General features: G+C 39.9%; 1 protein-coding gene across 1 annotated transcript in view; it reads left to right on the top strand.

Annotated features, from left to right (window-relative positions):
* The first annotated feature begins 4,490 nt into the window (after window positions 1–4,490).
* The window catches only part of FBLN5 (fibulin 5), a 50,100-nt gene continuing 42,019 nt past the window's right edge, over window positions 4,491–12,571 (top strand). The window contains exons 1-4 of the mRNA XM_069858734.1: window positions 4,491–4,991; window positions 7,111–7,165; window positions 9,592–9,643; window positions 10,800–11,042. Of these exons, the coding sequence (XP_069714835.1) occupies window positions 4,975–4,991; window positions 7,111–7,165; window positions 9,592–9,643; window positions 10,800–11,042 (367 nt within the window). The 5' untranslated portion in view covers window positions 4,491–4,974. The remainder of the gene's footprint in view (window positions 4,992–7,110; window positions 7,166–9,591; window positions 9,644–10,799; window positions 11,043–12,571) is intronic.

The following is a 12,571-nucleotide window of genomic DNA, read 5'->3' as shown; positions in this document are numbered from 1 at the left end:
CAAGGACATCTTTTGTCTTTAGGTACAGGACGATATTCTATACCCTTAAATACCAGTCATTTAACGATTGAAAAACCAGGAAGAGTGTTGTATAGTAATGTAAAGGTACATGCTGAGAGCTGTCACATGCACCAAAAGTGCTGTGAGAGATTCTGTAGTTTTCCTGGGAAAGTCATAGAAAGCTTTTTGCTTGCCTGCTTGTCTTACGTTTGTTAGGGGAAAAAAGAAAAGCTCTGAACCATCCGGAAATGTTCTTCCAAGAATATTACTCTTTTTTGCCTCAGGCAGCCTTCTTAGACTTTCGTAGAAAACACTACAGGTGATCATGAACATAAAATTGGATCTCATTAAAGGTAATATCCCTGAAACAGTGTCGTACAGCAGATGGAGTTCACTGGGAGCAAGTGTAGCTGTTTGAGTTTTGTACATGCCTGCTAGATCCTACAATTCGTTATCTAAGGGCATGATTAATATGTTTTCAAAGCAGTAAAGTGGAGTCATATGCTAGTTTGTGTTTAGCATTGTTGCATTTCAGAATGGATCCAGTGGTGGTGGGTTTTCTGCTGATATCTTCTTTCCTAAAATAAATGGTGCTGTTAGGAACCAGTATCAAAGTGACCACAGATCTGTGAAGACAGTAACATCTGTAAGATGTGGATTTAGATAAAGTAAAACAAAACCTTTAAATTATCTGGCCGCCTGGTAGGTGAGAACATCGACTTATTGTTCTTGGGAAGCAGTGATACCTATAGGAGTATTGTCATCCCAAAGGAACACGTGTTTCAAACATATAGGTGACATCCCCATACAGGAGGGAAGGAAGGGATGCTGTATTGGCTCTTTTTACTGTGGATATCTCACACAGGAGGTAATTACACCATACTGAGGCAACTGAGCCCCGAGAGACAGCACCACAATAGGAACTGTGATACTTGCTCCTTCCTAAGAACAGCAGTGCAAGATGCAGATCAGCACAACATGACACCTCAGAGATTCTGTGTTCCCAGTATATTCTAGTTAGCATTGGTGATGTTTTAACAATTACATATTATGTTAATTTTCACTGTTAATTCTTGCTTATGTTATGTTTGGCTAGGAAAGTTAAATATGTGTGGAACTGTGCTTTTGAGCTCCTGGCCAAAGCCATCTGGAACAGGTTATTGCATTGTTCATGTTATGAGATGGTAATTACAGTTCAGATACTGAATAACACAGACCTCAGCTGATAACATAAGGTAGCCCATCTTTGAAAAAGGAGAGGGAATCTTAGCCAAGCACCAAGGCTCTGCAGCTGGGATTCTTTCCTGGGAAGTGAAAGAAACGAGCCATACTCATTTTCAGGCAGAATTAGGGTTTGAGAGAAATTTTCCCATGTGCTTAGTGCTATTCATGTGTCAGTAGGGCAAGACGTGCGTAGTTCAAATTGCCGCCTGTCGTGTGTTATATCAACATGTGACAATACCAAAAGCTTGGTTGTCTGGCAGTCTCCAAGCAGTCAGATCCATCTCCACAGTCAGCCAAAAGTCCAGCCTGTGAATCTCCTGAGTGCTATGAATCTCTCCTAGGTGCTACCAAAATGCAATTGTTTCCACAAATGCCCAGCAGTTGTGCCCTAGGTGTTTTACTGGCTTTGCTGGTAAAACATTTGGTTCTGTAAGGTTTGGTAGGAGCAAAATGTATGTTTTAAGCATCTAAAGCTTGAAAATAAGCCCTTAAAGTATCAGTTATTGGTACATTCCTTTAGTGAATTCATGTCTATGTGGCTGTGTAATAGATATCTAAGACTTGTCACTTTCCATGACTTTGGGCTCGCCCATATTCCTCCACACAGACCTGTGTAATTTGACTCTGCTCCCACAGTCTGACAATGCCCTTGAGAATGTTCAGAGAGGGTGAACTTCAAAAAATGAAAAGAGCAACTAGGAAGGGCCATTGGCAATATAGCTCTGGGAAAGTGTAAGTATATTTTCAGAATTAAAAAAGGAGATGTAGTGTTATAAAAGTTAGTAGACGAGGACTTGGTTTTGTGAAGCAGACCTTTTGTTCAGGAGTGCTGAGTGTTGTTAACTCTTGCTGAGTTCCTTGACCTAACTACAGCTTTTGTCCTAGCACTCACAAACTGTTAGATTGTTCTCGAGTACCGTGAGTCCCTGCTAAACCAGCATTGTGCATTATCAGCAGGAGCATGGTGTAATTCATACGTTTGGTCATCTCATCCAAGGAGGGTAGAATTAAGGTTACATGATGTAGTTTATGTGCCCCTTATGATTATATATTGCACAATTTTCAAAATCCAAGTCTTAAACACAGTTAGACCTAGGGTTTCAACCCCAGCTATGTCCAAAGCAAACTTTTAAGAACAAATTCAGTTACTTAACAGAGCCCTATCGTGTTCTGTGGACTGTCCTGCACCTCCTCATGAAGACAAAGAAAACATCAAGGTAAGCTAAATAAATGAGTGCATTTTATAACAACGGAGAATACTTGAGATCATTGAAGTGAGAGTGCTGGTAGAACTGGAGTTTAGCCACCATCTTCTGCATAAATGTTGAAGATGTCAAAGATGGTGTTGAAAGATATGTTGAATTGTCCATGTTTTTATAGGGTGAGCAACAGGGGTTTTATGTACCACAAATGTGTTCCTTCATGCATCTCTTCATATCAAAGAAAGTTGTGAGAAGGATGAGGCTGCAACTCATTATTTTGTCACTGGTGGTAGTTACAGAAAGGTACTGCAGAAATTCTACTAAGTCATAACATCAAATCCTTTTATTTAGGAAAAAGAAGTCACCGCACTGTAAATTAGCCCAGCTTGTGGTTTGGTACACTTTTTGTACTCTGCTTTTTATCTGCTCCAGCTGTCAGATGGAGACAGGAAAAATCAAAACATTTGTACAGTGTTCCTTCTTAAGGGAGCCCCTTAGGTTGTCTGGTCTGGATTCATCTCCTGTCTCCAGTGCTGGAGCATCTCTTCCAGTTGGCTGACGAATCAGAACTCTTCAGTCTGAGGCAATTCCTTGGGAGCAGACTGGTGTTGCCCTCATAGAGTGATTCTGGCATGCATATAATGATTTTTCCATGTGATGGTGAGGAAAATTGAGTGATCAGCAAGTGAAGTTATCAACAAGTATGAAACAAACTCTTCCCCCACAAACACAGATGCTCAGAGCATCTGCTGCGTTGTAGAGATGTTTCTCAGAGTTTCAGTAAATCTTCACACACCTAACTTTAACTACTACTACTTTTAGGCTGATTTATTCTCCAGACTGTTGAATGTATCATGAAACATTAGGCTTATGGAGTAATGAGGGTACTTGCTATTAACATTCTGCCACAATCAAAATTCGCTCAGTCTTTGCTTTCTACTTGTTGCTTTTTTCTTGACTTGTTACAAAACTTGCCTCCACAACATGCTCAATGTTTCTTCAGAAGTCACTTGTGTGAGTGCTTATGAATCTCGTAGGAAATCTATTTAAAATAAGTTAATTGTTTCTTGTTTATCTCCAAATGGATTGACACTGAATAATTCTAGGGCAGTGTTTCATTTTTCCATGTGATGCAAGTGATGCAATTAAGTCACTGAGAGACAAGCTGTCAGAAGTAGCACTGAGATTCTGGGGCTGTCATTTTTGAGAAGTAATTTGGACAATTACAGCCATCTAGTGAGATGCAGAGCTTTTGCACTTCCCATTGGCACCAATGTGACTTGTGGGTGCTCAGCCACCCTAAAACAGATCTATTTTTGTTTCTATATCTGAATATCCATACTTCCAGACCCATTTTATAAGTAACTGTTATAGTAACTGTTTCACTGTCCTTTACAGAGAAATATATGAAAGATTTTATCTTGTTGGACATTTCATGTTTCTTAAAAATTAAGGGTTTCCACAGATGGAAGACTCCAAAAGCATTTAAATTAATCATTTTATGTCTATGCATGTATTTAATTTCTGTGTTCATCTTCAGATTTAGCACGATCTCTGCAGCATAGGATTGCTTACCTCTCACATCTCATAAATGTTCTGCTTGACCTACTAAAGCTCTGCCTGCGGCAAAATTGCAGAACACCTGAAAAAGTACTGTATTTCCTTCCTCTTCAATCATAACTGGAGAACTGCAAGATATGTCTTTCCTGAGAAATATTTCATTTCACTAACCACTCCCTTAAGCGTGGGGTTAGTTTAAAAAGGGCCAGTGTTTGTAGACAAGCCATATGTTTTCCTTTGAATGTTTAATTTGTTTATTCCTGTTTGCAAATAATCCCCAAGCAATATAGTTCCTGTAGCTGCGATTGTCATGAATTCAAGTTATTCAGCTCCCAGAGGGTCAGAACTTTCATCAATATGCCATTGGCACGAAGTAGCAAGTGTTGCATATTCATTGTCCGAGACACTGGCTAGAGGGCCCCCCAAAAGCCTGACTGGATTTTTTTTTTGTTCTCAGAGCAGGGAAAACAATCCCTTCCCTTCTCCAGTCCCTTGATAAGGGTTTCTGTCCAATAACGGTGCTCCCTGCTCTGAGGCACATTTAACTGTGAAGTTTGCAGCGGGAGAGGCTTTCCTTCAAGCTGTTAGTGTTTTATCCTGGCAGGCTCCTCGAGGTTGTTGTGAGGAGTCTAGCCAGTTGGTGAGCTTTGTAATCTAAACCAGCTGTCCCAGGCTGAGGCCCCCATTTGCATTGTTTAACATACTTAGAAAATGAAGTGTTCATTTTTAACATTCCTCCTCCAATTGGTTTAATGCTGAATTACAGAAGAGAACTAAGCAAAACCAGGTGCTTTCTCTGTATTCTCTCCAGTGTCTGAGGAGGTACAGACAGCTCCCGATCTTCTCCATTACTTGCTATTTCATTCTCTGGACTATAAATGACTGAGGAACTGAAGTGCTAGCAGAGGGTAATGTTTGGGAAAACTTTCTAGTTATTCATCAGCACAGACTCTGTTTTTTTTTCCACCTTCCCCCAACAGTTTTGGACATGCAAGGATTAAAAAGGTAAGTGGTATGCATGAAAATTCTTTACTTACTGAAGGGAAAGCTACTTGTGGAAAATACCTGTGGCAGGGATTTGGTATGCCAATCCACTTGCTAAAGCCATTTGCAAAGAGACGGGACGGGATCTCAGCAGTCAGAGGTGGGGAAAGATGATCTGTCTGTTATTAAAGCTGTGCTGTCTCTGGCGAGTTCCTTCTCGATCGCTGCTTATATTCTGCGCTTTAACAACCTCAGCGTCCGCAAGAGTGCTGCGTTGCGACAGCCAACGATCCCACTGGCTACAGGGGTTGATTTTTAGCTAATTAGTTACTATTGCAGAAGTTGATTACTAGTTTAAAATACTTTGCCCCCTGGGCAAGCTACTGTGACCAGCTGAATATAGTGTTGATAGGTTGTGCTGCATGTCTGTTAATAATTCTTGAGGGAATTTGAGACCTAAATAACAAGCAAATTGAGATGGTGGTTGCAACGAGGGAGATAGTATGAGGCAGTAAGGTCACCCCCCACTAAGAGGAAAGACAACAGCATGTTGTAACAACAGAAACTAAAGGCTGCCTAGTTTTATCCGACTGGGATTTTGTTAGTGTGCCCTGCTCTGCAAAAGAGTGTAGCCTGGTTGCTAGGTATGTTGATGTTCAGCTATAACCTGTTGTATTTCTTCCTAGAGTTATTCTTGCTATATGCAAAGTGAGTATGCAGTCTTTATACCTGTGCCTGCTTTAAAATCTCTTCAAAAAGATCTGAGGAATTTATAAATAAAGTGCAAGTGTAAGTGGATAATATTGTATTTTGCTTTGCATATGACTCTAAGGAAAAGCTTGTGCAGAATTTGCCTTTCCTTGTCACTCAAAAGCTGCCAACAAGCATGATCTGACTCCGTAGCACTAGGAACAACCATTTTAGGGTTTACATTTACTTTTTAGAGCTTATGCCTGGCTCCTCATTTAACATGAGTTTGTTCAAATGTGTCAGTCACAGTGAGTGGTTTTGTCTGATGTGTTTGTAGGTCTTGTTCAGCTGCTCAGCGTGCACTGGAAATCAGTGACAGCTCTAGGAGTGATAGTTGGCAGCTCACTTGGGTAGCAGAACTAAGGCTACCTAAAATATCCCTTGCTTCCTCTACTGGTTTTGTGGGAATGTATTTTATACAATTGCAGCTCAGAACTAGAATCCAAGATAAGCAAGATGTGGGTCTAATTGTATTGAGAAGAAATTTTATATAAGGCAGTGGCAAAGCACTGAAATCCACAGTACATAGAAAAAAAAAAATCTTACTATCTTTCCTGGGTTTCTGCCTATTAGTAAATACTTGGGTATGGGAGCTTAGTCAAGCAGAATTTTCATGCTCCAGGTAAGGAGTTCCAAATGTAGCTATAGAGCTCTGTTAAGAAGGATCCTCTTCTTTCAGTTGTAGTGAAGAGACCCAGCAGGTCCCACTAGGTCTCAAGACAATATAACTGGGGAAGGCTCCAGTGAAGACAGGAACTTGTAGTAGCTGATGACCTGGAAGTGTCTCTTTGCAGAGCAACCTATTACTCAAGTCTGAGTGAAGGGACAGAATCTGGCCCAAAGCAAATGGATTAATCTCAAATATAGTCTCCTGGGGATGAAATGCTGTTCAGTGGTTTAAGCAACTGACTTGGACTCAGGACCTCCTGCACGACATCCTACAGCCCTGCCAATGTGTTGTACTGTGAGCTTAGGCAGAGCCTGTGTTCTGGTTTACCCACCTGTAAAACACGTATAACGCGCAAGAAAAACTTCAATATTCTCTAAAGAAAGGTATCAGAGAGGAGGAAAAATACTTTATTGAATATTACATACTTGTTCATTAAGAAGCTGCTGCACGGGTGTATTGTAAAGAATAGATTAGTTAATCATAATTTTCAGTCTGATTCTGATCCCACTTGCATAAAACCGTAGTAAAATTAGTGACTCTGATATCTGAACCTGGCCTACAGTTTTATTACTCTCTCTCCAGAGGCCTAACTCATGTTAGCACGTCTCTGTGGAGTACACTGAAGTGTTGCTAGAAATTAATTTGTCCATGTGTATTTAATTCTATGTAACAAGCCTGGATACTAGATGGTTTTCAGCCTATTTTCTATGCACATTACAGGATACTGACTGCTTTCACACTGGCCGTCTGCCTTTCAAGCCCTGGAGAATCACAGGTGAGAGGTGCACACAGACATCTAAGTACTGTTTTGTACTGAAGCACTATATGGTATGAGACTTAACCGGCTAACAGGTGAATAGGAAGCTTTGTGGTCTGGGGTTTATATGAAAAGGAAGTTCTGTGGTCTAAGGGTTTAGAGGTGAGAACTTGGAGCCAGAAGAATTCTGGCGTTGAACATGGACTGAGCTTATTGACTCATCCTTGCCAGCTCAGCAAAATATCCCTGTAGAAACCTGGACCTCACTGAAAACCTAATTCTACCTCAGAATTGAACACTTCTGGAAAAGAAAATAAGAAAAGGCATCGCACAAGAGCAGGGACAGCTCAGTTCTATGGTGGGAAACATCCACATTTGGTTATTTTACTCATATAAAGGATTTCTGTATATAGCAGGATCTTGTCGTAAGACTGTTTAATTTTGGACTGTGATCATGAATGACTGTACCCTACTTTTCATTTCACTTTATGCCCAAACGCATTTTTGTTCAAGACACAGGGCTTTTGATGGTGAATGGAAGTAAAGCAGTCCAGTTCTTGAAATAGCAGAAGCATTAGTTCTTTGTGTTCTTAAGCCCCAACTGGACTTTAAATTAGCAAAAACAGTTCCAAAAGGCAGGTTAAGTTTGAATATCCTACTTAATAATCCAGATATACTCAGTGTCCAGAACTGTGTTTCTAAATACTTTTGCCAAAAGGCTCAGAAATGCAGTTGTTTTTTTTCTATTACATTGAAAATTTCCTGCACGTGGCATGTTTATTGATATTTTTGTGAGCATTGGATCTGTATAGGAAATGCTTTTCATGCCCCTGGAGAATTTTTGAGATATCTTTACTGGTTGTTTTTGATAATTTAAAAAATATTGTTTCCATTGTTATTTTTATAAAAGCATCTTATACTGTAAATTGATTTTGAAGTCTAAGCAAAAAGAAGCTTAGTACTGAGATGATAGCAACAAATTCTTTATGAAGATATCAAAACTGGTCATTTCAACCATATTGGAATATTTTCTAGAATCAAGTTCTAGAAATTTGTTGAAATCAGTTCTGCAGTAGTTTTGATGATTCTGAATCATTGTTTTCTGCCTGAAAGAAAATAATTTTGTTAAAAACTATCTTAACTCTTCCTGCTAACCCAGGTGTAGTGTATACATCACAGCACAGAGAAGAGAACAAAAAGTCGAGTACATAGATTCTTTAAATCACGAGGCTGATTATGCATTCTCCCATCAGTGTCTTGGCTTTCCACAGCAGGATACCAAAACACCTCGAAGGGTCAAAATAAATGAAGGCAGAATTCCTTCATAATTGTTTGACACTTCTCATAGTGGTCTTGTGTGTTCATATGTGCAAGTGGCAGGTGCAGTCCAAATAGCACCATGTGTTTCACTTCACGCCCCTTTCCCATTTCCTGCAATGTCCCGCTTCTACTGACTTGACCATCTCAACCCTTGTCTCTCGTCTACAACTTGTTGCTTTCCCAAACATGAACAATGCACTTTACTCTTTCCCTGATTTCTTCCACAATGGCCAAAAATAAGCGTCTTTACCAAAAACAAAAAAGGAAGTATCTTGCATACCCTGCATCCCTCTACCCTCTAGTTAACTTCAGTGGTTTCACTTTTCTAGTTATTGCTTGCTTACATTACTTACTGTAACCTATTAACTGGCAAGATCCTGTGTTTGTGAAAACTGCTTGGCCCCTTGTTAAATAGCTGGAGGCCCAGTCAAAAATGCAGAAGAGCTGGCATAATTTTAACAGTCTTTGATACAATTATCACCAAGATTCAGTTTTAGAACCGGTGATAATCACCAACCAACGAGGTGCTGAACTTTCCAGGCTGCAGCCCTTAGGACAGGAAGCACCTTGCAATGGGAAGGAACAAGTAAACTTGTGAGCCTAGAACATGTGCCATGTAAGGATTTATACTCCAAAAATCAAAAGGTTTAGTGTAAAGTAAAAAACTTAGTTTTATTAAGGTCGTTATAACTATGGCTTCAATTCAGTCAGATGGCTAACATGTTGAGACCTACATACGGAATTGTCTCTACGTGGAGTTTTAGAGCCTGTTAGAGAAGTTACTGTCTTTTAACTGAGCCCTCCCAGTTCTGGCAAAACCAAGACCGCAAAACAGAACTACATGTTAACTACTGGTGTGGAGCCCATCACATGTTATGTGTTGGTTACCCTTGGGGAGATGAACAGCCTGAAACTGTCATCATCTGAGGAAACTACCTTCTGAGTTAAGGGGCTGGCACATGTGCTGAGGTCTCAGTTTCATGCCTTGCTGTCTGCCCTATGGGGAAGGGACTTTATTTTGGTATATAGTATAGTGCTGAACAATTGTACTAAGCATAATGATCCAGATGAGTGTTTGACTCTGCATTTCAGTCACTGAGTGTCCTTTGTTTTCTTATTTTTAGCAACAATGCACTAATGGGTTTGACCTGGACCGTGCCTCTGGGCAGTGCTTAGGTAGGACTTTAATTAAATCAACACATATAAATTTGGGGTGAGAAATCTTGATTTTATTGAGTTAACATTGTGCTGCTGTTAGAATGTTTTAGTTGAAAAGTTCTTGCTGTGTGACAAATGTGTCTTTTTGTATATACAAAAATATAGATAGGCATATACATAAATATGTGTGTGCATTTACATAGCACAAGTATATACCAATCTTTGACATTTTTGAGATGCTAATTGACCATCAGTGCTTCTCAAATAGCTGTGATGCATTGTGATGAGTTTGGAAGCTCAGTCTACTTGCCAAATGACAAGGGTTGTTTACTCTCCTCCTTCTCCTCCAGACTATTTACTACATTAGTTGGCAGCCTCTGCCTGGAGACTCAGATAAAGTCCACCACTGCTCGAGATTGAAACTTCAAGTAAATTTTTGAGGCAATATAGGTAAACACGCACTTTGCCCTACAGCATCTTTTTATCAGTGGCATTCAGTCTCCAGAGCAGCATCTTCTGCATGCATCAAAGTCACTCAAACAGTAAGGGAAAAAACAGCAACAAATTGCTTGCCCTTTCATAGAAACCTACTACTTCTGTGCTCTGAGAACCAAGTGAATTCTCAGTTTGGCTAAACCATTTGTACCTTTATAAACTAGTTCAGCAACAGTCTCAATCAGAGCAAGAAACAGGCTTGAGCCTTGTCCCTATATCTGATCATCCTCAAGTTTTTTCTGTGTGAGGGAACTCGGAAGTTCCAAATAGGGATCCAAGATTCACAGCTGGGCAAACCAAACCACCAGTGTTTGAAATCCTGATCTGCATGTTGTGGTTTGGACAGACCCTCTAGCAGGAACAGGCAGTAGCATGCTGCAGCCATGTGTAAATCAGTATTTAAACGGAACATTTATAGAATAAGAAAGCAGGATTTCCTCTCTACCCTCTAATAGCAAAGTAAAAGAAGTAGAACACAGGATATGTTGCATATATAGGATGTTTCCTGTTTTGGTATAATCTAACTTCAAAGTAAGGGTCCACAAGGAAGAATTAGCTTTTCCTTTCAAGGAAGGTATCAAATAATTTAGGAAAGTCTTGAGAAAAACGTATTAACTAATTTTTTTATAGGTCTCATTAAGAAGCAACCACTCCTTTCACTTTTACGATTTCCTTCCAGATATTGATGAATGTCGGACTATTCCTGAGGCCTGCAGAGGAGATATGGTGTGTGTCAACCAGAATGGTGGCTATTTATGTGTACCCCGAACAAACCCAGTGTATCGCTCACCATATCGGAATCCTTATTCAAATATTTATCCACCGCCTCCAGCACCAGGCCCCGTTCCTAACTACCCTACTGCTACAAGACCTCTGATGTGTCGATTTGGTTACCAGCTGGATGAAAACAATCAGTGTGCTGGTAAGTAGTAGAAATCTTTATTCTATATTTTTATTTATATGAAGACTTGTCTGACATTAGAGAAACAGTTGTCCTGCAATTATTGCATCACTCAAACCCAGTCTTTTGAAGTTCAGCTACTTTTTTAAAGGATGCGAGTTCTATATTTCATATAGTCACCATTCAATGCAATGTAAGTTATGATTTAGTCGTATTATTTAATTAGGAAATCCAATTTTATGAGAAAAGTAATGTTTTCATGAGACAAACAGCAACCTGATGGCAGGTAATTTGTCATTGTTTCAAAGTCATACCTTTTACGCTTATGGTTCTGTCCTTGAGAGAGAAGATAAATGGTCCTCCACTTGAGGCATTAGAGGGGATAGAGGAAACTTTGGTTCTGTTCTTGGCAGTATGTGACCTTGTTCAGACTTCTGGATCTCAGTCTTCTTCCTTTAAATGGTATCAATAAGAGTTGTCTCCTCCCACGCTTTGCGTTCTTCACTTAGACTGTGAGACCTCTGGAGGCTTTATCTAGAGGGTGGTACACGATTGTTAGCACTACTACTGCTTTAATGACTATAGACTTCAGCTGAAACTGGAACTCCCTTGTGACAGGGGACAGGACAAGAGCGAATGGCCTCAAGCTCCGCCAGGGGAGGTTTAGGCTGGACATTAGGAAAAAATTCTTCACAGAAAGGGTCATTGGGCACTGGAACAGGCTGCCCAGGGAGGTGGTTGAGTCACCTTCCCTGGAGGTGCTTAAGGCACGGGTGGACAAGGTGCTAAGGGGCATGGTTTAGTGTTTGATAGGAATGGTTGGACTCGATGATCCGGTGGGTCTCTTCCAACCTGGTTATTCTATGATTCTATGAGGTGCTGCACAAATGGAGGGGGAAAGAATCACTGCCTCCGTAATCTTAGCATCTTGATATTCCCTAGTCTCCAAAACAAAAAAGCATACAACCTTATGAAAATTTTCTCGTGTTGGTACTTTTTGTACTTTTGCATCTTTTGCTAGATTTTGATTCCATTTGCTTCATTTTATACTGTGCTTAATTTGGATATAAGCTGCTCCTGTGGTACTCAAATTTAAGGAAGATTTAGAGTATATTGCTTTAGTTTGCCTGCTCTTGATAATGTCATATTATGAAGGAATGAGGAGAAAACTTCTGAACTGAATTAAATAAACTCCATTGGCCAAAATATTTATTCTGATGCCAAACTAGGAATGAAGAGATCAAGATCAAACTGATCATTAGAAGCTGCACAGGGTAAATGCTGGCAATGTAACCCAAAGCTCTACCACAAAGTTAATCTATAATCACAACTTTTATCTGTCTCTTGGTTGTCCTAATGGTAAAGTGACTTTTTTGTATGTTTATTATGTGTAGCTGGTTGTCTGAAGGTTTTTATCAAAATCTTTTTTTGAAATAGGACTGGTCTTTGATAATCAAAGAAGCCCAAACTACAGAAGATATGAGCTTCTGAAAGAGAATTTTGTCTGTCTGTAGTCTAAGGAACTGCATTTAATTCAGAATACTTTTTTT

This window comes from Phaenicophaeus curvirostris, chromosome 5 (assembly GCF_032191515.1).
Source record: "Phaenicophaeus curvirostris isolate KB17595 chromosome 5, BPBGC_Pcur_1.0, whole genome shotgun sequence".
Lineage (NCBI taxonomy): Eukaryota > Metazoa > Chordata > Aves > Cuculiformes > Cuculidae > Phaenicophaeus > Phaenicophaeus curvirostris.
Note: the sequence above shows the minus strand (reverse complement) of the source record. Positions and strands in the feature narration are given on the sequence as shown.